Genomic DNA, 27,113 nt, shown 5'->3' on the forward strand with positions numbered 1-27,113 from the left:
TCGACCGATGTTTCTGATCCATGCAAATTATATTCTCAAGCTACTCGCTCACACCATCAGGTTGGCTTGGCTCTCGTATCTACTTAGAGAAGATTATGGGAAGACGGAAGGAAATGTGAACAATCGTTCGACTAAATAAGAACACAAACTTAGCAACTTCGACAGAGATCCGGCGGGCAACAGATTTGTCAGTTGTGTCCAGGAGAGTAGCTCGACAAATAGAGCATTCTTTGTTCGTTCGTTCATAAATAGTTCATTTTCACATTTCTATGTTTCCAGTAATATTAGTCTATAAGATTCTTTCAAGACCTCATTCCAAGAAGATCTAGCTTAATTACCATACAAATAATCTGAAGCACAAAAGGAAGAAAATTGAGAAAACATAAACTTGGTAACTAGAAGTCAGATGGAGCTAAATTTAATTTAGAAATGAACAAGCACACACATTTACACGCGCGCCCAAATTTAATTTAGAAATGAACAAGCACAAACATTTACACGCGCGCGCCCAAATTTAATTTAGAAACGAGCAAGCACAAACATTTACACGAGCGCCCGCACACACACACACAGACATATTACATAAGTGTGTCTTTGCCAATGTATACTCTTGTTTCATCTGGTCCTCTTCAAGAACAGTACATGATATGCTCATATGGATAAGCTGATCTATCACAAACTTGCATGTAAGAATTATTTAGTATACTTGAAATGACCTACGAGGACTGGTACAATTAAATGAAATAAGCCTGTGGTATTTTAAGAAATATACCAAATAGCATTCAACTGAAACACCAAGCAGCAAAGGATTTAATAACCTTCGTATAGTCATCCCCAAATCATTCTTCCATCGTTCACAACTACCGTTCCCGTTATTTTGACTTGCATTGCACAAAAAATTCTATCTCACAGTCAATTATTTCTAGGCCACTTCTTATTCAAACCAATGATATAAGTTACAAGTAAATTTTAATTTTTTCATAATAATCCCAAGAATGAAATTGTAAGGCAGAACAGCATGGTCTAAAGCAAGGAGTACGAGTTCATATTGATCTGCATAGTAATTAGTTGGAAGCTAATTAGAAACTGAAACACGATCAAGCAGACCTTATGGCATGTCTAATTGTCTATTTAATCAATAGTCATCCCCAGGGGGACAACAGAGCATAAGACCGATGCAATTGTCTTTTGCTTCATTCGCCGTATCCTGAATTTTAGATAATCTATTGATATTGAAATACCATGTTATCATTCTCAGCCACAAATCTTTACCACCTATACTTCATCCAATAATTACTACATTGCAGAAAATCATAAACATCACCTAAACATTGGTATCAAAAAATAACACAAACCTATCTGTCACACCCTCATCAGCAACTGTTAACCCGCTACGAGAGGAATAACGGCATAGTCCCTAACTCTTTGCCATAGCTCTCTGATTCTCCACCTTCTGCGCGAAAAGTTTTGTAGCAATCATATTGTCATCAAAATAGCTAGCGTAAGGGTGCCCCTTGGGAACCAATCTCCTGTACTTCTCAAAATTCTTCTCAGCCTCACCGTTTTTCCTCAACAAAGTATAGATTATTCCCTGACACAGATATGGCCTAAAATCCCTCGGCTCCTCCTTCACCAACTCCTGATAAACCTTCAATGCTTCATCATATCTTCCCTCAAGCACTCTAATTTGAGCAAGCAACAGCTTGAAATCCCTCAAATCACTCTTTTTATTCTCCTTCTTGCACAATTTCATCGCCTCCTCAATCCTCTTCTCAATATCCCCCAACTCTTTGCTCGATTCTTCTTGCGACGCCACAGTCACCAGCCCGTGATACGCCTCCACACGGAAAGGGTCCTTCATTAACAGCTCATTGAACCCATTCTTTGCTAACTCAAGCTCCCCATTATAAGCATACAAATGGGCTCTCATCATTGGCCATTCAACTTCTTCTGGCTCAAGTTCCATCAACTTATCTAGAATCTCAATAGCTTCCGGAATCTTTTTGCTCTTTACCTTGATTTCCATCAAATTCTTCAGTCCATCTACATCACAAGGGTTGGAAAGCAAGTGCTCTTCCAGAGATTTTTCCCTTTCTTCGTCAACAATTGCATCCTTCTCAGCGGTTTCAACAGTCGGAGGGGGCGAAATTGGCTCGGCAATGCAGGGTTTAAAGTTAAACCCAAACCCGGTGAAGAAAAGTGCGGCGGCAGTGATCGTTGTGACGACGGTGGCTCTCAAAGACGAAATCCCGGGTGTTGCGTTTTGATTAGAAACTTGAAATTTGAACAACTCCGGTGGTGTACTGGTGTTCTTACCGTTTGGGTCTTGTAGAGAAGCCTTGGTGGGTGAGAGAGATAATGGCCGAAGCGGCGGAGGGGGGAATCTGAAGGAGAGGGAAGAGAAGGGTTTTAGGAAAGATGGACGGTAAGGATGGAGCGATGGAATGAGAGGCAGGTGACCGCCGGTAGGTTTAGCAGCGACGAGATTCAGAGTATTCATGGCGGTAGGGTTTAGACAGTGAACTCAGCTCTAAACCCAATTGATAATAACGGAAAAAGGTTTTGACTGTAAATGGAGAACAAAAAGACGAACGAACAATCCGGTTATACTCTCTCCAAATTTCTCCGGTTTAATCTAAAGTCGCTTTTCCACCGTTGGTGAACTTTATCCGATTCGCACCATTCTGGGCCGAAACGGAACAGGATGAAACTGTTCTTACATGGGCCCAAAAATTATGGGCCTAATGGAGAATGGAATTTCTTCCAACTCTCAAAGGCCCATTTATATTTTCTGCCATGCTCCAATATTCTTTAGCCCAGGTTAAGTAATCACTATTTAGATCTCAATTTTCATGAAAAAAAAAAAAAAAAAAACCTATGTTTTATTTGGAGAATGAAAAATTCTTACACAAATAAGATCCAATATTCTTTAGCCCAGGTTAAGTAATCACTATTTAGATCTCAATTTTCATGAAAAAAAAAAAAAAAAAAACCTATGTTTTATTTGGAGAATGAAAAATTCTTACACAAATAAGATTTAGTCGAATCAAACTAATCATCTGTCAAGTGTGATGTGTTCTTGAATTATAGACCAATCATACATAAAGTGTATCATATTTATTATATAATTACTTTAAATTTAACCAAACTCGATCCAAATTAAAATTTTCGTCTGCAGAACATATGATGCTCACTCTGTATTGTTATTTTTGAAAAAGACGTGTCGGGCTTCTACGGTATTGGATTTTGGAGTGAGAAGTTGTTGTCACACAAAATTATGTACGAGAAGACTAAATCTTGAGACAAGATTCGTGGTTTTAATTACAAGACATTCTCTCTCAATCAATTTCATAAAGTTATCATTATCCAATGCGTGACTTAAATTTTTATACGTAATATATTAATTATTAGGTGTTTTCTTTTTATTATCGTCCAACTTAAATTTGTGGTCGAGAGATAATAATATATTTATACATCTATCAAAGAAATATATAGATTTTCGAGGATAAATATTTTCAATTCCCCCTTAAAATTATTACTTTTCTTTTTTTTAATGACAATACTATAAAGATTTCCAATTTCTAGAAACTATATATTAATTTTATTAAAAAAAAAAGAAAAATTATAATAAAGTATATTTTATTTCATTTAATATATAAAAGAAAACATCCGTTTGATAAGTGAACGTAGTATAATATTTATGGGTACGGGGAGAGAACATTAGAATGTTGATATGTCGTAATCTTACACATACATTTTCATAGAAACGGACAAATGGTCCATGGAAACACCAACGTCGTTGAAACAAAACACGACTACTGATACGTGGAGTGATTGGTGGGAAGAATTCAGTACTTTGGTCGCTAATCTTTCTTAGAAGAATGGGGAAGCACGTTTCTCATGGTACGGCTGCTTCCCTCCGATCTTTGCTTGGTGTATGCCTCAAAAAACTCTGTGTTCTCTTTCTCCAGCTCCTTCCACACTGAGTGTTAATATGAAATAGAAACAGTACACTACTCACTAAGACTAACAAGGAAGCATGCACCTCATTGTTACTGTTTTTGCATCAAACTCCATCGTATTCCTCGTTGTACAAAAATAACGCATTAATTCGAGAGTGTTTGAATGTAATAAGTTCTCAAACATCTTTTAAGATGTTTTGACGAGCTTATAAGCTTAGACAAACACCCTCTTAGTCGGGCCCACATATATTATATGACAAGTGTGTTATATTTCTCTTGTCATTGAATTAAACATGACACGTACGGACGAGAATGGTTGAAAGATTGAAAGATGATTGGTGGTTTATTAATTATACATGTACCTGTGGAAGTGATGATTGGGTTGATATTTGCATGTTTGGAGAGAGCCTCCATGCATTCCTCTTTGCTCATCTTGAATACTATGCACTCTTCTATTAGATGTTGCACCTGTTTTATTACATCATTCCATCATATATATATGTATATATATAATCTTAATTACTACCACAAAAACACACACACATATATATATGTACACTCAAAACTATATATGATCTTCCAACTATATATGTATAAACCAAATTTTTAATACAAAAATGAAACACCGTATCGTAAAAGAACGAAAATAGGAAATCAAGTACGTACTTTACCTTATGGATGTATTTTGCAGAAGATTCAGGTGATCCCATGATTTTTCGTGCTGATACTTTTATTTTTAAAAAAATTAATCGAGATGAGAAAATATACGAAATGGGATGGTTCGTCCTATAACATATAAGAATAATAGGGAAAAAAATGACAACTATACCCAATATTCAACATAGAGGGAAACAAGAAAAACGAGGGTATACAAAGAATGAAGAAGAAGGAGGTTAAACCTTCTTGATGATTTCTTCTTTGAATATATAAAGAGGTTTTATTGTGTGAGTCATGTTATGGTGGGGTAGCTAAGTCCCGCGTGGGAGATGATTGCTGATTGGTGGGAGAGGATTAGAGGAGATTCTGTTAACTGGCCGTCTTTTGTTGCATTATCCACGTTATCTTGGGCCCACAGGCAGAAAGTGGCCCATCCATAAGATTGGGCCCAGTCCCTGTGAAGCCCAGTTTCGACAAGCTTTCATGTATCACGTTACAAAGTAATTGATACTGGGCCCACCAATGGTCCAATTTGGCCCACGGTAAATCCAAAGCTGACGGTTCTTATAGTCGCCGTATGTTGTCTTTCTCCATCACAACTATTCAACACTTTGATTTATTGCGAAAAACAAGTAATACTTATTTTATTCTAATTTTATATTTTTTTTTTCTATTTTTCACATTTCTGGTGTATATTTGCATTATTTCCTGGGAAATAATAACATGCCCCCTTTTTTTTTCCTGGAATTTTCTGCTCCAATTTATGAAAAAATTAAGGATTAAATGAAATTTAGGTCATTCGACATTTTCGTCATTTTAACTTGTTTAGGATAGTATTTTAATCTTATATATTTTATTGTAATAACAAGATGGGGTGAGCAATGTTTGGACATGAAAAAGAAGTAGCGGCTCCATTTTACTATTCCGGTTGAAAACAGTTTGTAGTTTGGGGAAAGTAAGCAAAGTTTGTACCTGAATGCAGTTGTTGTGATGGGCACTCAGCACATTATCAAAAGACAACATTCTTGGAGTTGTGATCAGTTGTGGGAGTCTAATGCATGTTATCCTTACCTTCCTCCCACATGACATCAAGAACATCATCCTGTCTTTGTGGCCATCCATGCGATATGGCCTTCCTTTTTATCAAACTGCATGTCTCCACAGACTTATCTACCTTTCCGCATATGTAATTAGATCTACAAATCAAGTAGCGGGTATGGAAGAAGAATGAGCATATAAAAACAAGAGATGATGAGGGCAAGGCATTTTGGTGAACTGTAAAACAACAGCACATGTAGATGAGAGCATAATTGATGAATAGCATGAACAATAATGCAACAGTAGATAATATTTTACTCCAAAGTGCGATTACAGCCTACAACTGATAACGACTTATTTAATTTGAGTGAACAGGCTAATTACTGAAGGTAATGATCCACTTATTGATGTGTGCAAATCTTGTAAAATCAAATTTTGTCTACCTTATCATTTCACTAATACAAAACCATTGTATTAATTAATATTATCTCCTACCTTATTGTCTGTCAATCTCACGACTTTCAGATTTAATCCTCCCTGTTTTAATTATGTGAGTGAGGCCACGTATATATTTTAATTTTGTTTGATGAATGATTTGGGATGACAAGGCTCCTCACACTGTCATCTTCTGTTCCACCACCTATAATCCTAGCTTTGATAGGAACGAGCTGTGGAAACACACTCGACATGTGTATAAATATTTTTTAATAATTAAATTAAATAAATAACAGATCAAATTTTATAATATAAACTGACTTGAACGTATATGAATAAAATTTTATTGATATAATTAATTAAATGAAGAGATAATTAAGTGTAGAAGAAACAATGTAAATAATAATGGTATAATAATCAAATCTACATCCTGCCTACCAAAGTAGATTTCTAACTGAGTGGTATTCGAGTTTTAGGTTTCATCAAACACATTTAAAGATGCTTGATATCTTATAGACTGAGAACTTGAGATCTTATAAGTTGTTGAAAAAAGATAAACAATTTTACAACATATTTAGATCATATAGTAAATAGGCTTATTTTTTTTTTCTTTTTAAATTAAACAAACACTATTATGTCATAGTTGAAAACTATGAAGTATTATAAGCTCTCAACTCTTCAAGAAAGTAAATTATGTCCTACTTCCTCAGGTGAGTGGACAGGACAGGACAGGCAGCAAGTGAAAGGTCTCCGTGACAACTCCGCCTCGCCTAACAGAACCAAAGAGAGCGAGCTCCACAAATACTAGACTTAGACTCCTTTACAATCTAGACCTTTACTACCTATATTTACACCTCTGCAATTAGATACTACAACAGGCTCTAATAAATATCCATCGCTCTGGGTCCAAATTAAACACAAAAAATATTATTTTACCCCTTCTCAGTAGGAGATTTGAGGCAAAGGCTGGCTAATTCTTGGGTCAGATCACTCAATTCACACCCTTCATAATAAGTTCGTTTCAATCAACAAAACTCTTTCTGTTGGAATAAAGACACCGGACTCGTAAGACATAATGAGTGAGTCCAAATGAACTGCAAAGGCAAAAGGCAATGAAAGGCCAGCTGTAACGAGCATCATATACAACAGAAATGGGATATATGTATGTACTCATATTTCTCCCAAGTGATGGACACGAGCAATCATAACGGACAAAAACCAGAAAACCAGAAAAACAACAAAAAAAAAAAAAAGACAAACACCACAAACCTGAAAAAGTAGCATATTTTACAACACAATCAGGCATGGAGTTAGTACATTTCAAGTTATTATGGTAGCAGCCAACATCCTAGTGTGCTCTCCAACCCCCTTTCCATTTCCCCTTTTTTATATCTATTTTCATTCACTTCTGCGACGCATGTGTATGTGAAGTATATTCTTACCCTCCGGGCTTCTCTTCATTCAATCTTCAATAAGATTTCCAATTCACAGTGGATATCCAAACCTTCTAAGGTCCCTTGTAAAAAAGGGGTGCCCTAGAGCTTCTCTTGCTTTAAGTCGTTCTGCAGGGTCATACCGCAGAAGCCCTTGCAAAAGATCAATCAGATCTCCAGCCGAGTGGTCTACGTGTTGCATGATCAGATTCTGGCATACACAATATGGAATAGAGAAGTAAAAAGTCGGGACATGCAAGGAAGCTGACAACAAACATAACAATTTATTCCAAGAGTAAAAGCAGAAATTCTTTGCAATTAAACAAGATTCATTTGTAAAATGTTCAACAGTATCCAAGCTCTATTCCCCCCAAAAGGAAAACCTAGTTGTTGAAAAATTTTCTCGTGTGCAAAAGATCAGCATTTACTTAAACAATCACCTCTGACTTATGCAAGTTTTGATATACAAAAGAACCATATTCAAAAACTTTAACATGCAAAACAGCATGTAGACTTTTTATACAGAACTAACGAGCAATGACACACAAAAGAATCCCACTTAAAACCTTTACGTAACTTTGACATGCCATTACAAGTCAAAGGAGACAAACAACATAGCAACCAACCATAATGTCCAGGCACACAAGTTAGCAGAAAACTTCGGTAAGAGCTCTCGAAAACAAAATGAAATGTTTTTCTTCTGAATGTCAAAACAATAAAGGGCGACCAACCCATTCAACCACACCATTCTTATTGCTGACTATCGCATCATATTAAAAATGTATGATAATAACCTTCAACTTTACACAAGATAGAATACAAGAAATAGCCACGTAGATAAAAGAAACTACACACTGAGCCAATATAATATAGAAAACACCCAAGGTGTTTACTTTTTCAAACACTTAAGGAACATTTTTTTCACTGCACAATTGACTAATAGTACCTGGAGTCGGGGTAATTTCCAAACTGCTCTAATACTTTCTCTGGAAGTTGCACCCTCTGGCCAATCCAACCTTGAACCCCTTCTGAAATATTTCTCAGCACGACGGCTATAAAAGAAACAAAGAAATAAATATAAAGCCTCACCCTCACAGCTTAAATCATGGCAGAAACAAAAGAATCAACAACTCTTACTCGGCTCGTATAATCATATGTTGAGGCAGTGGACCCAACACCCTTTCCATCATTGCAAGATGTTCCAAGTTCTCATGGGTCTGGAAAAGTGCCTCGCCCTGTCACAGATTTGTAGCACTAATAGAAATAAATATGGTTGTATCACTTTAATGCTTTTCAAAGACATATTAAATGTTAATTAATTCGTATTGGGATCAAATGACTGGGCAGTAATCAAGCAACCTAATCGACCAAGAGTCAGCAGAAGAATTTTTGTGACAAAAAGATGAAATAAGAAATCAAGGTGCACATAACAAGGAAACAATAAAAGAAATCAATATATGAGGAGAAATATTCAATTGTAATCAATCTTTCAAGAGGCATATCCTATTGCAGGAAAGGGTTTAGAAGTATAACCGATCAGTTACTTACAGAGCACAATTCCACGAGTATGCAGCCTACACTCCACATATCACAGGGATAGTTCCATCCAAGACCTTATAAAAGTAAAACAAGATCACCCACTGATATAAAATGCAAAATCTTAAATGCAAATGGAAATATATGAAAGAGTCGCTAATTACCCAAAATAACCTCTGGAGCACGATAATGGCGTGTAGACACTACATAATTGTGATCTTGATGTTCAAATGTGGTACTACCAAAATCAATAAGTTTTATAGCACTAGATTTGGGTAGATTTTTGAAGTAGGAACCATCTTTTGCAGATCTAGATAGAAACTGCAACACAGGCACAAGGGCAATGAAAAAAACCAGCCACAGGAATTTATACAGTATAGCCAAATTTAATAGCAGAAAGACAGTGGTGATAAGCAATTCAGTGTAGGAAATATAAGTCTTTAACCTCAAAGAAACTTCATCACAAACAATAGGGGAAACAAAAACCATCAGCACCAGAACTTAAAGTTGAGTAAGCAAACTACTAGGCACAAGCCTGTGATGTTAACCCTTTGTATTAATCAATAATATAATTAAAACTGTCAAAAGACACATATATACACTAATTGAGAAGCAAGTCAGCAACCTTGACAGAGTTCAGTAGCAGATGAATAAGTGGCAGAAGAAGTGACAAAAATTATACTAAAGTACATATTTACTCATAGAGATTCTTTCTCTTAAAGCTCTAACATCAAATCATTGAGTAAATGGCATTTATTTTCAAGGAAAAAACTACAACAAAAGACTCAAGAGTAATTTTGAGATGATTGAGGTAAAAGAACTCAAACCGAAAAGCAAGCAACTCAAACTAACATAAGCCTGTCAATTAAGAACCCTTCACAAAACTCTAGCATCATTCAGAGTGCAAGACACTAGTGAAGAACTACGAGGAAAGTGAAAACAACTGTAACAGAGATGCATGCTATAAGAGATTACCTTATAATCTGGAACTTTAATATACTCTGAGGAAACTAGAAGAATATTTTCTGGTTTTAAATCGGTGTGAATCAGGCGAAGATCATGCATAACTGCAAGGAGAACCAACAATGATAAGCAAGAAGACCAATGACAGATTTATACTTCTGCATATGGGGTGGGGTGTAAAAGCAGTCTAGCGTTGCCAAAGATATGGCTTCTGTTTAGTAGAGTCGAACAGTAAAAAGGGAGGAGAATAGTGTTGCAAAGATATGTTCACACACATGCCACAGATTCCAAAAGTTGTCGGCCAAACTCCCGAACAAGATCAATGGGAAATGAACGATAGCTGTTTTTGCGTAGAAAATCATATAAGCTTGGACCAAGCTTCTCAAAGACCTGTTAAGACCATTTAAATTCATCCGCAAGTATTTAACTCACAGAATATTTGGGCATGAAAGATCATCATACCCGTTCAAATTTAAGCAAACCATAAACCATATTAAATACTTACAATACAAATATGATTACGATAGTCAAACCAATTCCGTATTTGCACACAACTGCACAGAATGAAACAACTTACACTAAAATCACTTCAATTTTCTAGAGCTGATAAATAAAAGCAAAATGAAAATAAGAATCTCACCGTGTGCCACAGATATCATGCCTTCCTAGTTTCTGTAAAACATCAATTTCAATCATGGCGGCTTCCCGATACTTCTGTATTGAACGAACAACTTTAATTGCAACAATCTCTTTCCTGTCATTGTCCAGACATTCTAGAACTTGCCCAAAAGTCCCTGAAACCATTCGACCCCATAAATGGTAAAAGATCCTACCAGAGGACCAAATGAAGACAACTGTTACGTGATGTTAAAGTATCACAAGATATATGAGGGGAGTCAGTGGAAATATTGGTAAATAAAGAATCAACTAACCTTCACCCATTTTACTGAGTATCCTGTCTGCAAATTGAGGGACAAAAAATTAGAGAAGGATGAGCAAATAGATTAATCAAAAATAAACAATCATACTACTTATGATGCTCTCCATTTTATTTCATGATACTTTAGGATTAATATTTATACTGTTCGATAATTAGAAAATATGTTTTAGAATAAAATAAATAAATATACTATAGCAGGATCTTTCACAAAGTGAAACGTTAACTGTTTAGAGTCATAGAATTGTATATTCCGGGACATTGGATGAATTAGGGTACTGGGAATAAATTTGTTATTCATTAAAGATTAGGATCATACAGTTAGAAAATTGGAAAATTTGTCTATCCCAGAAGAACAAAAAAAATCATTCTCACTTCCCACAAGAGTAAGAAAGTTCTTCATCTGGAGCACAGAGGCAATTTCTGCAACTTAGCAATTACAACTTTTCTATTTGTAGCATAGAAGTGATTACTGCAATATTTAAAGAAGTATACAGCCTATTAGGAAGTCTTTGCTAAAATTGCCTTACTGCTCTTCCTGTTCTGTTTATTGTAAAGTGGGTATCATCAAACAAGGAATAACTTTCTCAAACTTATAACATACAACCTAATTAATTATAAACCGAATGACACGCATAACGAAAGACTGGAGTACCAAAGAAGGAAATCTGTGGAAAACAGTATCATCCACGCATTTTAAATATGACCCGCAATAATGGGGAAGGATTGGATGCATTCATGCATTTATGAGGTGTGTAATGGTACTATCACATGTCTAGAGTAAAATAAGGAGGAAGCTCAACACATAAGAAATCCACATACACAACAAAGATGTCAAGACATGTAGCGTGTTCAATATTTTCAGAGCTATTGAATCATGACATCAGGACTTGAGGGCCCACGACTTTGTTAAATCGATTTAGCAACAGACCAGTTTCTCCAGTGTACACTTAAAATGCAGAAACAATCTAATATGGCCAACATTTCCAAGAATATTATTGTGCAACTATTTATCTATACTAATAAGATCAAGAAGATAGTCCAATAGTCAATTGATTAATTTAACTGCTCCTATGAGGGGGAAAATGGATTTCAACGGCTCTCAAAAAGGCCCAAAGTTTGCCTTCTCTTTCCCCTTCTGCATAGGGGCATACCTCTATGGTTTATAAGTTCAAGCAAGAAAAGATCGTCACAAACATTGGAAAGGAATAGGCAAAACTGTCACATTGAGAATGTCTCAAAGGTATCGGAAGGCAATGCATCTCATAAAGAAACTTCTCAGGTATCTCAGGTATACTTACAACGAGGAGTTAAGTTCTCCCCAATAGCAAATACATAATGCCCATCTTTATCATCCGGTCTCCAAGGTGGAGATCCATTACGAGGGATCCCCTTATAATATATCGATGAATATGCATAATTAGGGAGTGTAGCAAAATCTTGGGCACAGTATATATTTGGAAGAATCTGCACAAGAAACAAACTTCAATATTCACAGGAAAGAAATAATAAACAAGCTTTTTGAGCACGCGGACGACACCTAAAGCAGCAAAGTCATATAAATGTTTTTCTTTCTAACTTCACCTCAAAAAAATTTTCTAGTTTTCACACCACCAATCATTATGTATGACCGTGCATTCTAGCAATACTTGGTGCTTAAAAGTTACAAATGTTGGACATACATTATGTCAAAAAGAATAACATTCATGAGAGAGGGGAAAAGAAACTAAAATTATTATCCACATGACAAGTGAATTTCAAATGCTCCCGATTTGACATAAGATATTGAGCCACATGCACCTGTGTCTGAAAATCAATCTTTCCTTTGAATCTTACTAAAAATCTGATTTGACATAAGATATTGAGCCCACATGCCTGGTGTCTGAAAATCATTCCTTCTTTTGAATCTTACTATACATCGGAGGGCTCACCTGCTTGCTTGTAGACCTTTTTCTTTTAATTATTTTTTAGGATAAATATGATTATAACCATCATAACCAGAAAATATAATTCCATATGTCTTCAATTTCCCCTTTCTTTATATTTCCCAGAAATGGACAACATCTGAACACTTAATTTGGGAAAAGGAAAACCATTAGAAAACGCAGGAAAGCAGCATCACGAAATCGTAAAACCTAAAAATCGACCCGTCAAAAAGTCTATATAGAGAATCAAATTAATCCTCTGAACTAAATCGACACAGAGAAAATGTAAAATTTCCACTCACTCCACACTGATCATTTAAAGTATCCAAAACAGTTCATATTAAACAAAACAACACACAATAAAAAAATCCATGAACCTACATTAATTGCAAGTGTAAGCACTCCGATAACAAAACTAAAATAGGGTTTAGAAATGGACCTTTGGAGGAGCAAGAGGAGGAACAGCAGGAGGGATATCCCATGTCAAACGAGGTCGCTTTCGAGGTCGTTTATCCATGCTTCTGTGCGGGAAATCCACCACTCTTTGGGTCTCCATTCATATGGAAAAGCTAAAATCTTAATTGCCGGAGAAATATGAGAAAAATATCATAATTAGTCAAAAGGATGATAACCAAGCCGTAGTTAAGCAAATTTGCGCGAAATTTCAGAATCGGATTTCCATCTAGGGCATGATTTAATGGATTTTCCCCTTCTCCTTTCTTGAGAATTATTTTAGAGTAATAACACTCAACGCAGAGCAGATCTGAGAGGAGAGAGAAAAAGTCTAATGAACGGAGACGAGGTAAAGTAACCTTAGTTAGTTAACCATAGTTAAGCTTAAATTCGGGTTTAGGATATTTCGATCCGCTTCTTTTAACGAGTCGCTATCTCGTCCTGTTATCGTCAATCCAGGTTTATTCGTTCTGACCTAAAATCGTGGTTATGGCTTATACTGCAGATCAAAAGGAGAATAAACTATTAGCGCTTATTGGGCTTTTCCATTTAATTGGGCAATCACGTTTTCGTTGATGGGCTGAATTTGAAATAGGGGCAGATTTTGTCCCAATTTCACCATTAACCCATTTTGAATAATATTTGTAAATTGTTTAATTATTTAATACATATATTTGTAACTGAAAAATATTTTTAATATAATATTATCTTGTTTAAAATTTATAAATAGCAATGATTTATATAATATATATAAAATACCCAAATTTTAAAAGTTAGATCCGAAGAATGTGGCAATAAGGCTAATTCATAACATATTCAAAATAGGGTGGATTCTACGTTGGGCCAAAATCTTTTGTTGGGCTATCACTTATTTAACATACAACAAAATAATTGAATTTATATAATTAGTTATCATGGTACGATGTTCTCCATAAATATTTAAAGAAGAAATTATAGTGTAAAATGAAAAAAAAATATTAAAAATCAAATTATAGTGCGAGGAAATGAAAAGAAAAATGTCCGTGAGAATTAAAAAATAGAATGAAGTGATGAGAAAAAAATAAATTATAATTACTTTGTTTATTAAAAATATGGATATTTGTGAGAGAAATAAACATGAAGAAGTAAAGTGAGAAGAAAAAAAGATATGGAATAGTGCATTGGGAGAAAAAAAAATATTATAATTGCGGGATTATTAAAGAATATTAAATTATTATTTGACCATTTTCTTTTTTTTAGAAAATAAAAAATGATATTTGTGTATTAAAAGTTGGTATAACGAAAAATGTGTTCTTTTATAATAGCAACCATAAGGATTCAATAATATTTGAGAGCTTGTTTGGTTTGAATGAAGAACGAATATATGAGAAAAGCACAAGTAAAATTGGATGTTTAAAGAAGTTCCATATTTGGTTAAAAACAAAATTATGGAAAAATTTAAATGTTATGTAAATGAAATTCTTTAGGAGCTCTTGTTTTTTTTTTTAAGCAAAAGTAGAGATATAAGACTAAAAAGAAAATATGTATATATATATTTTATTTATATATTACATACAAACATAATATATTTACCAAAAATACTTCTTATAGTTTGTGATGTTGACATTTAAATATGTCATTCTTCTTATTGTTTGAGACGTACTTTTTTTAATAATTCTTAGATTTCATTTTAAGAACTCTTATAAGAAGAACTTTCAGAAGAGCTCGTACCCGAGCTAATGAAAGTTTCAAAAACTATATTGTTGGACCTGCAGAGTATAAGTCAGAAAGCATAAAAATCAGCTAGTAATCACATGGCCGACAAGCCATTATGACCAACAGTTGAGAAGGACGAAACAATGACAAACTCAGTAACGCCATTTGAAAGAGACAAGGTGATTACGAACGCAATTACGTCATCAGAAAATAAGTTTTGAGTTCGAGTTTAAAGTCCGTAGACGCTTATAAATAAAGAAGCAATGAAGGAGGGGGATCATCGAAAATTTTCTCATACTCTTCAAAGTATAACATTTTAAGTTCCAAAATTTTTTATAGTTTTTCAATTCTTAGTTTTATGGGAGTTTTCCCAATAAGTATAGTCCTCTCAACGAGAGGCTAAGTAGTTGTCTTCACTAAAAGGGGAGCAAATATTTATGTAATGTTACCTATATTTTTTCAATAAAGTAAAGGCTTTTGTTCAAATTATCCACCCATAATTTTATTAAGTCTTTACTTTGGAATAAACGAAATAGGGCTTTACTGTTTGTTGCTGAATGAGCCAAGGGCCTACGATTCATCTGCTTAGGTAGTATAGTTGAAGGAAGTCCGTAAAATCGAGGCTTAGAATACTTGACAACAAAGTGATTAAATAAGGTATGTATTTATGGAGGCATAATTTTATTTCGGAAGCATGTAAGGCCTGATCGACAAGATGAGGACTATCTTTGAAATAAAAAAGGGTTTGAGGACCAAATAGAATGTTATTATAAAGTTTGGGGGTCAAAATATAAATTTGGTACCAAAATTACAAATCTCTGTAAAGTATGGGATCAAAATTAGCTATTTTACAAAGTATAGAACCAAAATTGCAAAACCCACGATATATGGTACCAGAATTACAATTACCTCAAAAAATAGAATCCTAACAAAATGAAAAACACAATATGTAAAAAGGTCAGGCACGTGCTAAGCTCGTGCACTGCCTCCAATATAAAAGGTTCGCAACTTCTCCGCTTCCAGGAAACCCTAGAACAGCAGTCCTTCCGCTCCTGAGGTTATCTCCGTCTCTCGCTTCTTTAGCAGCTTTTCTGCATTCCCAACACTCTGATGTATAGCTAAGTATCAATTCATTGATTTTGCAGGCAAGATTTTCATTAGGGTTTAGGGTATCTTCCGTTTGAAATGGCTCCAAAAGGTACGTGATTCTTCTCGTCAGTGATTTGAGATTCTGAAAATGTATTTGCTACTGGAGTAGAAAATGCCAATCGTTAGTTTATTTATTTATTTTTCGATTAAGCTGCAATAAGTTAATCACGGTGAAAATCAGTTTGGTTTCAGATTATGTCCAAATTTTTAGGCAGCAGTTTTGTGTTTGTATTGTAGACGGCGGAAATTTTTATGGTTTGTAGTTCGAATAGAGTAGTTAACTCTCACGTTTTCTCATCTTGGGGTGTCGTGGATGAATGTTGTTGCCATAAGCTGTTGTTTGAGAGAAGAAACCTTGAAGTGTATACTGAGAGTTGGTTAATTAGATATTTCAGTAATGTATTCCGTGGAGATAAGGAGGCGAATTTGGTTCACCACAAGAATAACCTATATATGGTGCACTGGATACTGATTTGTGAGATTATACTTAACTATTTGCTTAGGGGGCACTGAGAGGTTGGAAACTTAATGGTTTTGTCTGCATCTGTTGCTTGATTTAACTTCTCTGCTGCAATCATAGAACCTGCAGTAGATGAAAACTTGTGATGTTCCAGTAGCATAAAACCTAGGTTGAGGCACAAAGAAGAAATATTTTGATATAACCCATAACAACTTATTTTGTTTCGTATGACCTCTGTTTTTATGTTAGCAACATAGTGTGTCGATACCCATAGAGTTTACTTGTTATTGTTACCATATTCTGTATCCACCTGCTTCACTGGATTACGATGCACTTCCTCTCTATTTTAATCTTCTGAGTGAAAGGCATATTATTGTTGCAGAAATCACACGGCTGTCCTTTACTTTGTTAACTAATTATTTTTTTTTATGTGAAATTGCAGCTGATCAAGCAAAGAAGTCAGACCCGAAGGCTCAGGCCTTGAAAGCTGCCAAAGCTGTAAAAGCAGGTGGAACAACTTTTAAGAAGAAGTCCAAGAAGATACGCACAAAAGTTACATTTCATCGACCTAGGACATTGAAGAAGGACAGGAATCCCAAGTATCCTCGCATTAGTGCCCCTCCCCGTAATAAACTTGACCACTACCAGATTCTGAAGTATCCTCTCACCACGGAGTCTGCAATGAAGAAAATTGAAGACAACAACACCCTAGTTTTCATTGTGGACATCCGTGCTGATAAGAAGAAGATCAAGGATGCGGTCAAGAAAATGTATGACATTCAGACCAAGAAAGTGAACACCCTCATCAGGTGAACAAGGGGACTTCATGAACTTTTTCTATTAACATGTTATGCTTGTATCATGTTGATTCCGCTTTTAGTGAGATTACATTACTATTTTCTAGGACCTGCAGGTTTCTAATGGATCTGATCTGTTGGTACTGTAATCAGGCTTTAACTTAAGTCATCATAGGTTTAGATTTTTTAATTAGTACTTGTCAAACTCTTTCTATCAGAATTTTTAAGAAGCAACTTAGATTAGTACAAAGAATTGTTGTTCCATTTACTGTATTTTGATAACTAAGTTACTGTCCAGGGAAGCTCCCTTTGTTTGTCCAAGGAAATTAGAAGCCAGTTCATTTTGTATCTGAATTATTGCGTCCACCTGAATTAATGTCACTGGATACTTGGACATTGTTGGCTACTTGGTTAGAGTGTGGGTTGATGAGCATGCATGAACTGCTCTCATCTAGAAGCCTTCTTCATTTCACTTCTGCTAGAATTTTAGAATTTTCCTTTTAAAATTTGAAGTTTCATATGCCTGTGGTTTCCTTTATGCATTACTATCGCTGTACTTGATTTGTATTTTCACGCAATTATATTTGCTGAATGAATTTGTTGAGAAGTTATCTTACATCCACTCAACTCATTATGCATTTAGCTCCAATTGGCTGTGTCTTGTGAATGTTAAGCCATGACTTGTTTGAGTCTTGCAAAGCTTTTTTTATCTTGTCCTCCATTTGATTTTTGTGGTCTACTGTTTCAGGCCGGATGGAACTAAGAAGGCATATGTTAGGTTAACACCTGACTATGATGCTCTGGATGTTGCTAACAAAATTGGAATTATCTAAGTGGTGAGAGCTCCAGTTTCGTGCTTATGCGTGTGTTAAAGGATTGGACCACCACCACTTTGAATTTTGTTTTTTGTACTCAAATGCAGAACCAAGTTTTGTTTCATGTTAGATATCGGAGCTTTGGATATGATAATTGCGCAAGTGACTTTAAAACGTTTTCTTAGATTGTATTGCTATTAGCTTACTTACCCTTACCAGTTGCATGGCATCTTTCTTAGTCTTTTTGGTTTGTTTTGGGTGGTACTCCCCCTGAGCACACCCGCCCCACAAGACACTGTTAGGGGAGATATCATCGTATTTGGTGATTCCTTTAAAAACATTCCCAGAAAAAGAGCAATTTCTTGTTTAACAGCTGACGTGTTTCTTTCTCTCCTATACGCTCAACACCATTTGGGTAGTAGATCTTATATTCCGCTATATTAATGTCCGATCATTCCTTGAAAAAACATACCATTAATTAGTAAAAATTTTAGAACCATGATCATGTGGCCCCGCCTTTTGGTGTTGCTCCATTAGGATAGACGAAACACACCACGAACGTAAAAATTGCATTTGCTTTATATCATCTCACTAGAAGAATTATAATATTTAGTTATAGTTAATAATAAATAGCTGTAGCTAATAATTATTGATCACAATTGATTTTGGCTGTGATTTTTGTGAGGGCTATAACACTTGTTATGGCTGAAAGTCATGACAAATGTTTTTATCATGACTCGTAACAAGTAACTTTTTCATGGTGAAAAAATTAATTTTTTTATTTGATTTTATTTAACTATAGTTAATAGTAGTCGTTTACCGCGATTTTTAGCCATAGTCATTACTATTGTGGTCAATAGTAAACTTTTTTCTAGTGTCTGGAACCTTTCCGGACCTTAGCTCCAAAATCTTAAATTGAGGAAATGTGGTAGACTGAGGTCCCAAGTCGTAACTGAAGAAATGTGTTAAGACTTGAATGATAGAGTAGTAAACTTTTTTCTAGTGTCTGGAACCTTTCCGGACCTTAGCTCCAAAATCTTAAACTGAGGAAATGTGGTAGACCGAGGTCCCAAGTCTTAACTGAAGAAATGTGTTAAGACTTGAATGATAGAGTTAAAATTCGATTACAGTGTTGGTGTCCTGGCTGTCCATTACATGTTGAAGGAAAAATCCTAAAGCCATGTAAATATCATCCCTACTGCTATGTCTCTTGTCTCCTGTAACAAACACATGAACCTTGCTTTTGATTTCTATCCAACTGCTGCCTGGTGTCCTGCTTAATCCTTTCTCCCTCATCTTCTGCCTTATGTCCAATACATTTTGCCATCTTCCGGCAGCAGAATGTGCATTAGAAAGCATTACATAAGATGACACGTCTCCAGGATCCAACTCCAGGATTTTTCTGGCAGCAACTTCCCCCAATTCTAAGTTTGAATGAACCTGACATCCTCCAAGCAATGCTTTCCAAAATCCTACTCCCGGGTCAAAGGGCAAGTCGTGGAGAAATCTCTCAGCTTCTTGAAATCTCCCAGATCGTGATAGTAAATCAATCATGCACGCATAGTGCTCTGATTTTAGGAGACTCGGGTCCTCATATCTTGCCTGGTTGAAGTACTTATAACCCTCATCAATAAGCCCAACATGATTACAAGCCAATAGCAAACCAAGAAGAGTGATGCTATTCGGCTGAATGCCTTTTACCTTCATCTTCTCATACATTTCGATTGCATCTTTTCCTAGTCCGTTCTGAGCATGGCCGCAGATGACGGCATTCCAGGACACTATATTTCTTTCACGCATTTTATTGAAGGTCAAAAGACTGTCTTCCATGCTTCCACATTTTGCATAGAAACTTATCAAAGAATTCGCAAGAAACAAGCTAAGCTCACCCAAGAACTTGATTGCACTAGCATGCATACTTCTCCCGATGCCTAATGCCCCGACATTGGCTGCTGCAATAACGGCACAAGGATAGGTAGACTGACTTGGGACGACACTGTCTCTTAACATCTCAACAAAATAATTCACAGCTTCCTCATTTTTCCCTGATTGACTGCAGCCGCTGATCATAGTATTCCAAGAAACCACATTCCTCTCCGGCATTGACCGGAAAACACCCCCAGCTTCATCAAACCTTCCTTGTTTAATATACCCGCGAATCAACGTCGTGTAAGAAACCACATTTGGTTCATGGATATCCTGAAAAGCCCTTAGAGCATCATTAATATTGCTCAGCTTGACATAAAGATCCAACACTGAGCTGCCCACAAAGACATTGGAGCTAAGACTGATTTTCTTGGCATAAGAATGAATTTGTCTCCCCAGGTGGAGGTCTTCTAGCACAACAGAAGAATGAATCACCGTGCCAAATGTGTACTCATTAGGTGTAATGTCCAGAAACAACATTCTTAAGAAGCAAAGAATTGCTTGTCTGTGTTGGTTTTGTTTCGCAAAGTGGCCTATCAAAGACGTTGCTGATTCTACATCCCGTTTAAGCATTTCATCGAGCAGCTGGTGAGGACCAAAGCTTCCGTCCAAAACAACATCTTGGCCCGGTTCGGAATGTCCAGCAGATAAATTATGGGAGCTCCTAGGAAATATGTTGTTCGTTAGAGGGAAATAATGTCCAAACATCACGAGTTTATTCTGCCGAATCGAATTCGGCACTGCAGCCATTTCAATGTTATCTTCTACAAAAGTGAATTCATTAATTACAAAACCAATTTCAAATGAAAAACAAAAGACAAATGAACAATGATCGCTCTGGGAACCCGTAACGCTACTTCCAATACGTAATTTATTAAGGCTTTATTACATTTACACCACATACATATCAACTGTTTACACAAATCATTTATGAGTTTTATATAATTATAAAAATCACCCTAAAATATAGGGTATATTATGTAATAATAATAGTTTTTTTATATAAATAAATCATAAATTTAAAGTGTAAATAGAATGATCCCATTTATGAATCTAAAAAAAAGCGGCTGGTAGCAGAAAAATATGTAACTACATTGGAAGACCTAGTTAAGGAATATGCAACCCTTCGAATAGTCGAAAGATTAGGTGTACGGGAGTCGGAGTCAATGTCAATGCTGAAATAGTATTATTATATCTCCTGACTGAGTTTGATTGTTTCGCTAATTGCTACACCAACCTTCACTTTCATGTGTATATATATATATATATATATATATAGAGAGAGAGAGAGTTGATTGGATCATAATTTGCTGTGAAACGTCAATTTCACCGAATTTATGGTTGGAGCCAACACATTCGTTGCCTTAAAGATAAAGTAACAACAGAATTTACTGTAATTCAGGTCAATAATATTGTTCTAATTTTGATTTTAACTAGAACTGGAAGTAAAATAAAATTATTTGATATTTGATTGAACATAATTTGTTAAACTTAATAACCTGAACAAATCATTTTGTTGGATAAGTTTTCAATCTCGACTCGACTGGATTAAAAATAACAAAAATATGCTTAAAAAATGGTAAATTACACTTTTGGTCCTTATACTTGGGGCCAAAATTAATTTTGATCTCTATACATTTCGGGACATGATTTTGATCCCTAATCTTTATAAATTGTTATGTTTTTAGTTCAACCATTAAACTTGGGGTTAAAATTAACGGAGTTGGAGAACACAACCGCGTTGTTCAACCAAATGGTCGTGTTCCTCAATGTCATGTTGGGCTGGCAGTTTTTGCAACACCTTCGGTGTGGAAAATTTTTTGGTGATGCGTCTTACCTTTGTTTTTGCCTTCGTTAAATCTATATATCCCACCTGCGCGTGCCCTTAGACTACCCTCGTCACGGCTAACATTTCCCACCACTCAGTTTTTTTGCTTCCGACCACAACCGCTATGGGTGGGTCTTGCTTCTCAGAGGTAGTGGCGTGGTGTTGCAAAAACTATCAACATAGCAGGTGAAAAACGATCATGTTCTCCGAGTCTGTTAATTTTAACGAGTAGATAAAAAACATAATAATTTGTAAAGATTAGAACCAAATCGTCCCAAAAAATATTCATGGACCAAAATAAGATCAGGACCAAATTGTCCCCAAAAATATTCAGGGACCAAAACATAATTTACCCTTTAAAAAGATCAAATTTCATATTTGATTCAATTATAGTTTGTTCGAGTTCGATTAGAATAATAATTAAATTAAATTCAAATACAAATTTTTAAGTTTAATATTAATTCAAATAAATTTTAATAATAATGTGTTGGATTCCTCTTAAATCATTGAAAACCCTAATCAAATATATACATATATTTATATATATGCACACACAGCTCAACTTCATTATTTTTGTTGGTCATGAGACACTGTTTCTTACAGAAAGTCTCTTGAATCATACATCTGATCTAATTCTTTAAAAAGTCCGAAATGGTCCTGACCACAATGTTCAATTCCTCAACTACTGAATGCATGTTTTTTTTATTGCATTAAACTGTAGTTAGTTGATAGGATTTGGTACAATTAAAGGTCAATTTCAATCAAATATATATAATTCAGAATTTCCAATTGCAAAAATTTATTTAATTTTTGACTTTGCTTTGTTTTCTTAATCAAATACATTTCCCTCAACTTTCCTCGACATGTTAATTGATTTTTGATTATTTTCAATATTTAAAAACCCAATCTTGACATTTGGTTCTTACCTACTAAAAACAGCTTTTAAAATTAATTGAATTTGATAGGATGTCTCCAACTAACCACTATTCCAACCAAAAATTTGATTGTCGTAAGCTGCAAAACATATGCTCTTATCTTCTCCAGTTTGATCCACTATTTCTAAACAATTTCCTCATAAACTTCAATAATTTGTCAATGATTAAGCTTAAATTAATCATATTTATGGGATCTCAAATTCGTTTTGGCCTGTCGGTGTAGCGTTAAACGTAATTTACTTTCCGAAAAATTTTGAAACGTTCCCCAATGGAAAATGAAAGCGAAATTTTAATTCGACCGAATTTGATCAAATTATAGTTTGATTAGTGTACAATTTAAGAAAAATTATCAATTAATTGGATTGGATTTGACTAGATTTGAATTAATTATATGACAAGTAAAATATACTTATCGTGTGATTAGTATATAATTTGAAAAAAACAATCAGTCAGATGAAAAATGTATTATACTTGATTAATTTGGTTCTACTCAATTTGATTTGGGCAAAAAGTCTCCTTAAGCCCGACCTGCCTTAATCTTCCCAGCCACTGCTCAGAACTTTCTTCTTAAAAATGGAATGACATTTGTCTCAAAAGTCAGAGGTCATCCCGGCCGGTTGAATATGTCGGAACCACACGTTGTTCCTCTTCCTAATAAAATTTGAAGATATATGCTAAGATGTCATCCTCTGTATGTGGTTCATCAAGCAGAGAAGACGCTGTATTAATGGGAGAAAGGCCTGATTTGATCAGCAGCTTGCCAGACGACATTCTGAAGAACATCATGTCCATGATTTCTTTCAAAGAGGCAATTCAGATCACTACACTGTCAACTTCTTGGAGAGGCCTAGTGAGCCCGCATCGTGTAACCGTAGAGTGTAATATAGTTCGATCGGATGCTCTCGAATCCAAACGAAAGCTAAAGCCGATCATCGAGTCTTTCTTGGGATCCAGGGAAAGTTTCCGGTCGTTGAAACTCTATCCCGATTTATGTGATCGGGATTTTGCGGTTTGTACTAGAGGAGCTCATGGGGAGCTTCATCTCGACTTCTCAGGACATAAGGAGTTAGTCCCGTGTACATTCGGTATGGTTCTTGATCATAGTAGCTGTGCAGGTCCCAGGTTTTCGTCTGTCAGGAATCTGCATCTTAGATCAGTCTCCCATCTTGTGGGAAACCTGGTCGGTGATCTCTTCTCCAGTTGCAGGATTCTTGAAACCTTGAAGCTCGAGAAATGTCGAGGATTGGAGAACCTCGACATCAAATCGAATTCATTTCTGAAGAATCTTGAGATAGCTGATTGCCCCAACATTGCTACAATTACGATATCTGCAGAAAACCTCAAGTCCTTCTCGTATAAGGGAGCTCTCCCCATTATTCAGCTTATCAACATTCCACATCTCGTCGATGTTGCACTAAATCTGGGAGATGGTTTAGGGAATAAAAGCTTTGATTGTGAAGAGGTTTTATCTCTTCTGTCCTCTGTTAAAGATGTCGAGATTCTTACAGTAAGCGGTTGGCTCATTGAGGTATACATGCTTCTCCTCAACTTACGCTACATACATATTAAGGAGCAAAAGCTTCTCTTAACATGCTTCTGTTCTTGGTTTGCCGCAGGTGTTATGTTCTGCAGGAGTGATTTTCAGCGCGCTGGACTTCAAGTTCAGCAAATTGAAGGAATTCCGATGCGTCTGCTCCAAAATAAGCAGCAAAACTCGCGATTCACTGGCGTGCTTCTTGAACACAACAACTTCCTTGGAGGAATTATTTGTCAAGGTAAGTATTTAAAATTTGCATTGTTACTGCGTTAATTTGTTTTCTTTATTTATAAAGTTAACGCAACGAGAACTAAATATTTGCACATTAATTCTGAAAACGTGTAGATTGATCCGAAATCCAGGACGGTGGAGTGTCCATTGAGCAACCAGTATTGGCACGAGCCTCATTTGTGGAAGGATTATGCTACTGTGAAGAGCAATGCTCGGTGGCTGAAAGACTTGAAAACGGCCAAGATTGTCGGTTTCACAGGGGAAAGTGATGAGTTGTTGCTGGTGGATCTGTTGCTTCACACCGGCATTAATCTTAAGGAGATGACTGTCTTTCCATCAGCACAGAGTGATGATTGTGCATCGTGGAGGGTTGGGAGGGTTCCTTGTAGCCACCTGAAGTACATAAAAGTGAAGTATGTGCTGATTTCTTGCCCAGAAATTGATGCCTGTTTTGTGTTGACAGAGGCCAACAACTATGGTTGAACTCATACAATTCAAGTATTTGCAAGAAATGCGGCGGCAGTTCGCACGAGAAAGAAATGAAACTACTATCATTTTTCATCTTTTACCGCAGAATAGTGTTACATTTCTTATTTCACTTAATATATACGTAGCGTGTTTTGATAAACATTATGGAAAGTCAATTTATTTGTTTTAGTCAACTAGAAAATATATATAGAAAGTGCATCGAGAGATAAAATGAAGGACCTCTATATAAATATAGAAAGGTGGGATGCATGATATGATAGTGTTGCTGCAAGTGGGAGTTTTAGAGATGTTGGGAATTTATCCACTTATGATGAGCCTGAAAAGTTAAACCCTCACTCAACTATTATAAAAATAATGGGTTACGAAAATCGTCAGATTACGAACCAACATATAGGAAGATTAATGAATCTATATAGATCTAAAATAGCAGAATATATGTAAAATATTTACAAATTTATGAATGCAGTAAAATTATAGAAAAATAGAGAGACAGAAAGATTGGCCCAGGGAGAGAGATCCAATGAGGATACCCCACAGCCATTAAGGCCGGCAACTACAAGACCGGTTGCTTGAACCCAACCATGGCCACCAAGGCCCAGTTACTAAAAACAGCCACCAAGGTCAATCACATTGACCTAAAAAGAAACCACCAAGAAATCGATCCACAAAGGACCACTCACAACCACTTAGAATTCCACTTAGGAATCAAGTTCATAAAGAACCTTTTTAATTGGAGCAAGGGAGAAGAAGAAGAAGGAGATTTCTTATTCTGTTATATTACCTCATAAAACCACCGTAAGTATTTATAGATGTAAGGCTTAGAAACTGAGAGAGAGCCATTTATTACCAAAGGGAGAGGTAAACGATGGAGCAAGAATCCGAGAAGAGAGAAGAAGAAAGAAAACGAGGAGTTGGGGAAACTAGGGTTTCAATTATGTAGTGAGAGAGAGAGAGAGAGAGAGAGAGAGATCCTTAAAATTAGAGAGGGCAGGGTCAGGTAGATGGGCCGAGTGGAGAGTGGGCCAAGGCAGTATGAGGTTGGGCAGTCGTCTAAGGTGAGGGTTTAGGGGTGCTGTGGGCATGGCCTACTAATTTTGGTCTTCGGCCATAATTTCTCAACAGATTGCTCATCTCAAACCTTGAGCAACTTGCTGAGTTGCTTTGTCAACTGTGCATGTAGTGCGATATGCTTCAAGTTTCCTTCATTTTAAAAGTAACAAGATGGGAGAATCGGAACCACATTGAGCATGTGACATTTACATGCACAACACCCTTCCTTTACAAGAAATCGTAGTCCAACTTTTTTACCAGTATCGCATAAATTTCAAATTTCACTCTATTATATGAGTCTTACAATTTTATTTTAAAAAGACACCTCGTTAGAGAGAGGAGACCTTGAGAGTTATAAGCTGCTTAAGCACATCTTCTGTAATTAATATGGAATATGAACCTATATTCATGCTTATTCAAAATGATAACGCATTTATTTAAATTTGTAGTAATGAAATGTTATTCAAATAAATGCAAAGAATTCTATATTCTTCTACCTACTTATTTTCAGTGAAGTGATCGATCATATCGTCATGTAACAATGATAAATAGTGTAATGAAAATTGTGGCCCATGATCCATTTTGATAGGCCCAACCCACACCACCAAATAACTCACTTGATGGCTACCCAATTCTAATACCTTGGTCTATTCTTTGGCTTGGCCCACTTCTGCCACCCAACTCACTTGACCCGACTCAATTATCTTGGTATTTATCTCTCCTTCTTTTTTAGATGTAACCCTAAACCTAATTCTCCCTCTCTCGTCTCCTCGTCTCTCCCTCCTTCTTCTCTCTAAAATCTCCACCATCATCTTCTCTCTCTTCTTGTTGTCATCCTCCGTCGTTCTTCTCTCTCACCGTC

General features: G+C 35.9%; 6 protein-coding genes across 11 annotated transcripts; 2 read left to right on the forward strand and 4 right to left on the reverse strand.

The window, feature by feature from the left end:
* LOC105174402 (protein SLOW GREEN 1, chloroplastic) lies at positions 1,080 to 2,750 on the reverse strand. The gene has a single exon (XM_011096498.2). It carries the CDS (start codon positions 2,498 to 2,500, stop codon positions 1,418 to 1,420), a length of 1,083 nt encoding a protein of 360 aa, XP_011094800.1. The 5' UTR covers positions 2,501 to 2,750; the 3' UTR covers positions 1,080 to 1,417.
* On the reverse strand, positions 3,673 to 5,928 carry LOC105174403. Of its 3 annotated transcripts, XM_020698153.1 has the most exons (4): positions 5,592 to 5,723; positions 4,634 to 4,689; positions 4,325 to 4,430; positions 3,673 to 3,982 (listed from the first exon to the last, which is right to left on the reverse strand). In XM_020698153.1, the coding sequence occupies exons 2-4, from the start codon at positions 4,670 to 4,672 to the stop codon at positions 3,864 to 3,866; spliced, it is 264 nt and encodes an 87-aa protein (XP_020553812.1). In that variant the 5' UTR covers positions 4,673 to 4,689; positions 5,592 to 5,723; the 3' UTR covers positions 3,673 to 3,863. The 3 variants fall into 3 exon arrangements, 2 of the variants coding, with proteins under 2 accessions (XP_020553812.1, XP_011094801.1); XM_011096499.2 differs by lacking the exon at positions 4,634 to 4,689 and having other exon boundaries at positions 5,592 to 5,928; XR_002288101.1 differs by having other exon boundaries at positions 3,684 to 4,430; positions 4,629 to 5,735.
* LOC105174405 (serine/threonine-protein kinase AFC1) lies at positions 7,173 to 13,680 on the reverse strand. Of its 2 annotated transcripts, XM_011096501.2 has the most exons (12): positions 13,326 to 13,680; positions 12,263 to 12,428; positions 10,957 to 10,983; positions 10,665 to 10,818; positions 10,530 to 10,578; positions 10,300 to 10,414; positions 10,037 to 10,128; positions 9,226 to 9,382; positions 9,074 to 9,138; positions 8,663 to 8,760; positions 8,472 to 8,577; positions 7,173 to 7,736 (listed from the first exon to the last, which is right to left on the reverse strand). In XM_011096501.2, the coding sequence occupies exons 1-12, from the start codon at positions 13,440 to 13,442 to the stop codon at positions 7,578 to 7,580; spliced, it is 1,305 nt and encodes a 434-aa protein (XP_011094803.1). In that variant the 5' UTR covers positions 13,443 to 13,680; the 3' UTR covers positions 7,173 to 7,577. The 2 variants fall into 2 exon arrangements, with proteins under 2 accessions (XP_011094803.1, XP_011094804.1); XM_011096502.2 differs by lacking the exon at positions 13,326 to 13,680 and having other exon boundaries at positions 10,665 to 10,853; positions 12,263 to 12,377.
* Positions 16,009 to 18,484, forward strand: LOC105174406 (60S ribosomal protein L23A). The gene is made up of 4 exons (XM_011096504.2): positions 16,009 to 16,091; positions 16,180 to 16,232; positions 17,086 to 17,452; positions 18,189 to 18,484. Exons 2-4 carry the CDS (start codon positions 16,220 to 16,222, stop codon positions 18,271 to 18,273), a joined length of 465 nt encoding a protein of 154 aa, XP_011094806.1. The 5' UTR covers positions 16,009 to 16,091; positions 16,180 to 16,219; the 3' UTR covers positions 18,274 to 18,484.
* Positions 19,228 to 21,071, reverse strand: LOC105174407 (pentatricopeptide repeat-containing protein At5g42450, mitochondrial). Of its 2 annotated transcripts, XM_020697719.1 has the most exons (2): positions 19,957 to 21,071; positions 19,228 to 19,857 (listed from the first exon to the last, which is right to left on the reverse strand). In XM_020697719.1, exons 1-2 carry the CDS (start codon positions 20,929 to 20,931, stop codon positions 19,369 to 19,371), a joined length of 1,464 nt encoding a protein of 487 aa, XP_020553378.1. In that variant the 5' UTR covers positions 20,932 to 21,071; the 3' UTR covers positions 19,228 to 19,368. The 2 variants fall into 2 exon arrangements, with proteins under 2 accessions (XP_020553378.1, XP_011094807.1); XM_011096505.2 differs by having other exon boundaries at positions 19,228 to 21,071.
* Positions 23,448 to 25,340, forward strand: LOC105174408 (F-box protein At2g39490). 2 transcript variants are annotated; one of them, XM_011096507.2, is made up of 3 exons: positions 23,448 to 24,472; positions 24,561 to 24,719; positions 24,844 to 25,124. In XM_011096507.2, the coding sequence occupies exons 1-3, from the start codon at positions 23,624 to 23,626 to the stop codon at positions 24,979 to 24,981; spliced, it is 1,146 nt and encodes a 381-aa protein (XP_011094809.1). In that variant the 5' UTR covers positions 23,448 to 23,623; the 3' UTR covers positions 24,982 to 25,124. The 2 variants fall into 2 exon arrangements, with proteins under 2 accessions (XP_011094809.1, XP_011094808.1); XM_011096506.2 differs by having other exon boundaries at positions 23,450 to 24,472; positions 24,827 to 25,340.

This window comes from Sesamum indicum, linkage group LG11, assembly GCF_000512975.1.
Source record: "Sesamum indicum cultivar Zhongzhi No. 13 linkage group LG11, S_indicum_v1.0, whole genome shotgun sequence".
In the NCBI taxonomy this organism is placed as follows: Eukaryota; Viridiplantae; Streptophyta; class Magnoliopsida; order Lamiales; family Pedaliaceae; genus Sesamum; species Sesamum indicum.

What these genes read in the sequence shown, in the direction of transcription:
- LOC105174402 (XM_011096498.2), bottom strand. Translation starts at nt 2,500, where the DNA reads ATGAATACTCTGAATCTCGTCGCTGCTAAACCTACCGGCGGTCACCTG.
- LOC105174403 (XM_011096499.2), bottom strand. Translation starts at nt 5,741, where the DNA reads ATGGATGGCCACAAAGACAGGATGATGTTCTTGATGTCATGTGGGAGG. An exon ending in ATCACAACAACTGCATTCAG is followed by an intron (nt 4,431 to 5,591) that starts GTACAAACTTTG and finishes GTAATAAAACAG; the next exon opens with GTGCAACATCTAATAGAAGA. An exon ending in CCCAATCATCACTTCCACAG is followed by an intron (nt 3,983 to 4,324) that starts GTACATGTATAA and finishes ATTAACACTCAG; the next exon opens with TGTGGAAGGAGCTGGAGAAA.
- LOC105174405 (XM_011096501.2), bottom strand. Translation starts at nt 13,442, where the DNA reads ATGGAGACCCAAAGAGTGGTGGATTTCCCGCACAGAAGCATGGATAAA. An exon ending in ACTTTTGGAATCTGTGGCAT is followed by an intron (nt 10,129 to 10,299) that starts GTGTGTGAACAT and finishes TTCTCCTTGCAG; the next exon opens with TTATGCATGATCTTCGCCTG. An exon ending in TACTCGTGGAATTGTGCTCT is followed by an intron (nt 8,761 to 9,073) that starts GTAAGTAACTGA and finishes AATCTGTGACAG; the next exon opens with GGCGAGGCACTTTTCCAGAC.
- LOC105174406 (XM_011096504.2), top strand. An exon ending in AAAGTGAACACCCTCATCAG is followed by an intron (nt 17,453 to 18,188) that starts GTGAACAAGGGG and finishes CTACTGTTTCAG; the next exon opens with GCCGGATGGAACTAAGAAGG.
- LOC105174407 (XM_011096505.2), bottom strand. Translation starts at nt 20,931, where the DNA reads ATGGCTGCAGTGCCGAATTCGATTCGGCAGAATAAACTCGTGATGTTT.
- LOC105174408 (XM_011096506.2), top strand. Translation starts at nt 23,624, where the DNA reads ATGTCATCCTCTGTATGTGGTTCATCAAGCAGAGAAGACGCTGTATTA. An exon ending in TAAGCGGTTGGCTCATTGAG is followed by an intron (nt 24,473 to 24,560) that starts GTATACATGCTT and finishes GGTTTGCCGCAG; the next exon opens with GTGTTATGTTCTGCAGGAGT. An exon ending in TGGAGGAATTATTTGTCAAG is followed by an intron (nt 24,720 to 24,826) that starts GTAAGTATTTAA and finishes GAAAACGTGTAG; the next exon opens with ATTGATCCGAAATCCAGGAC.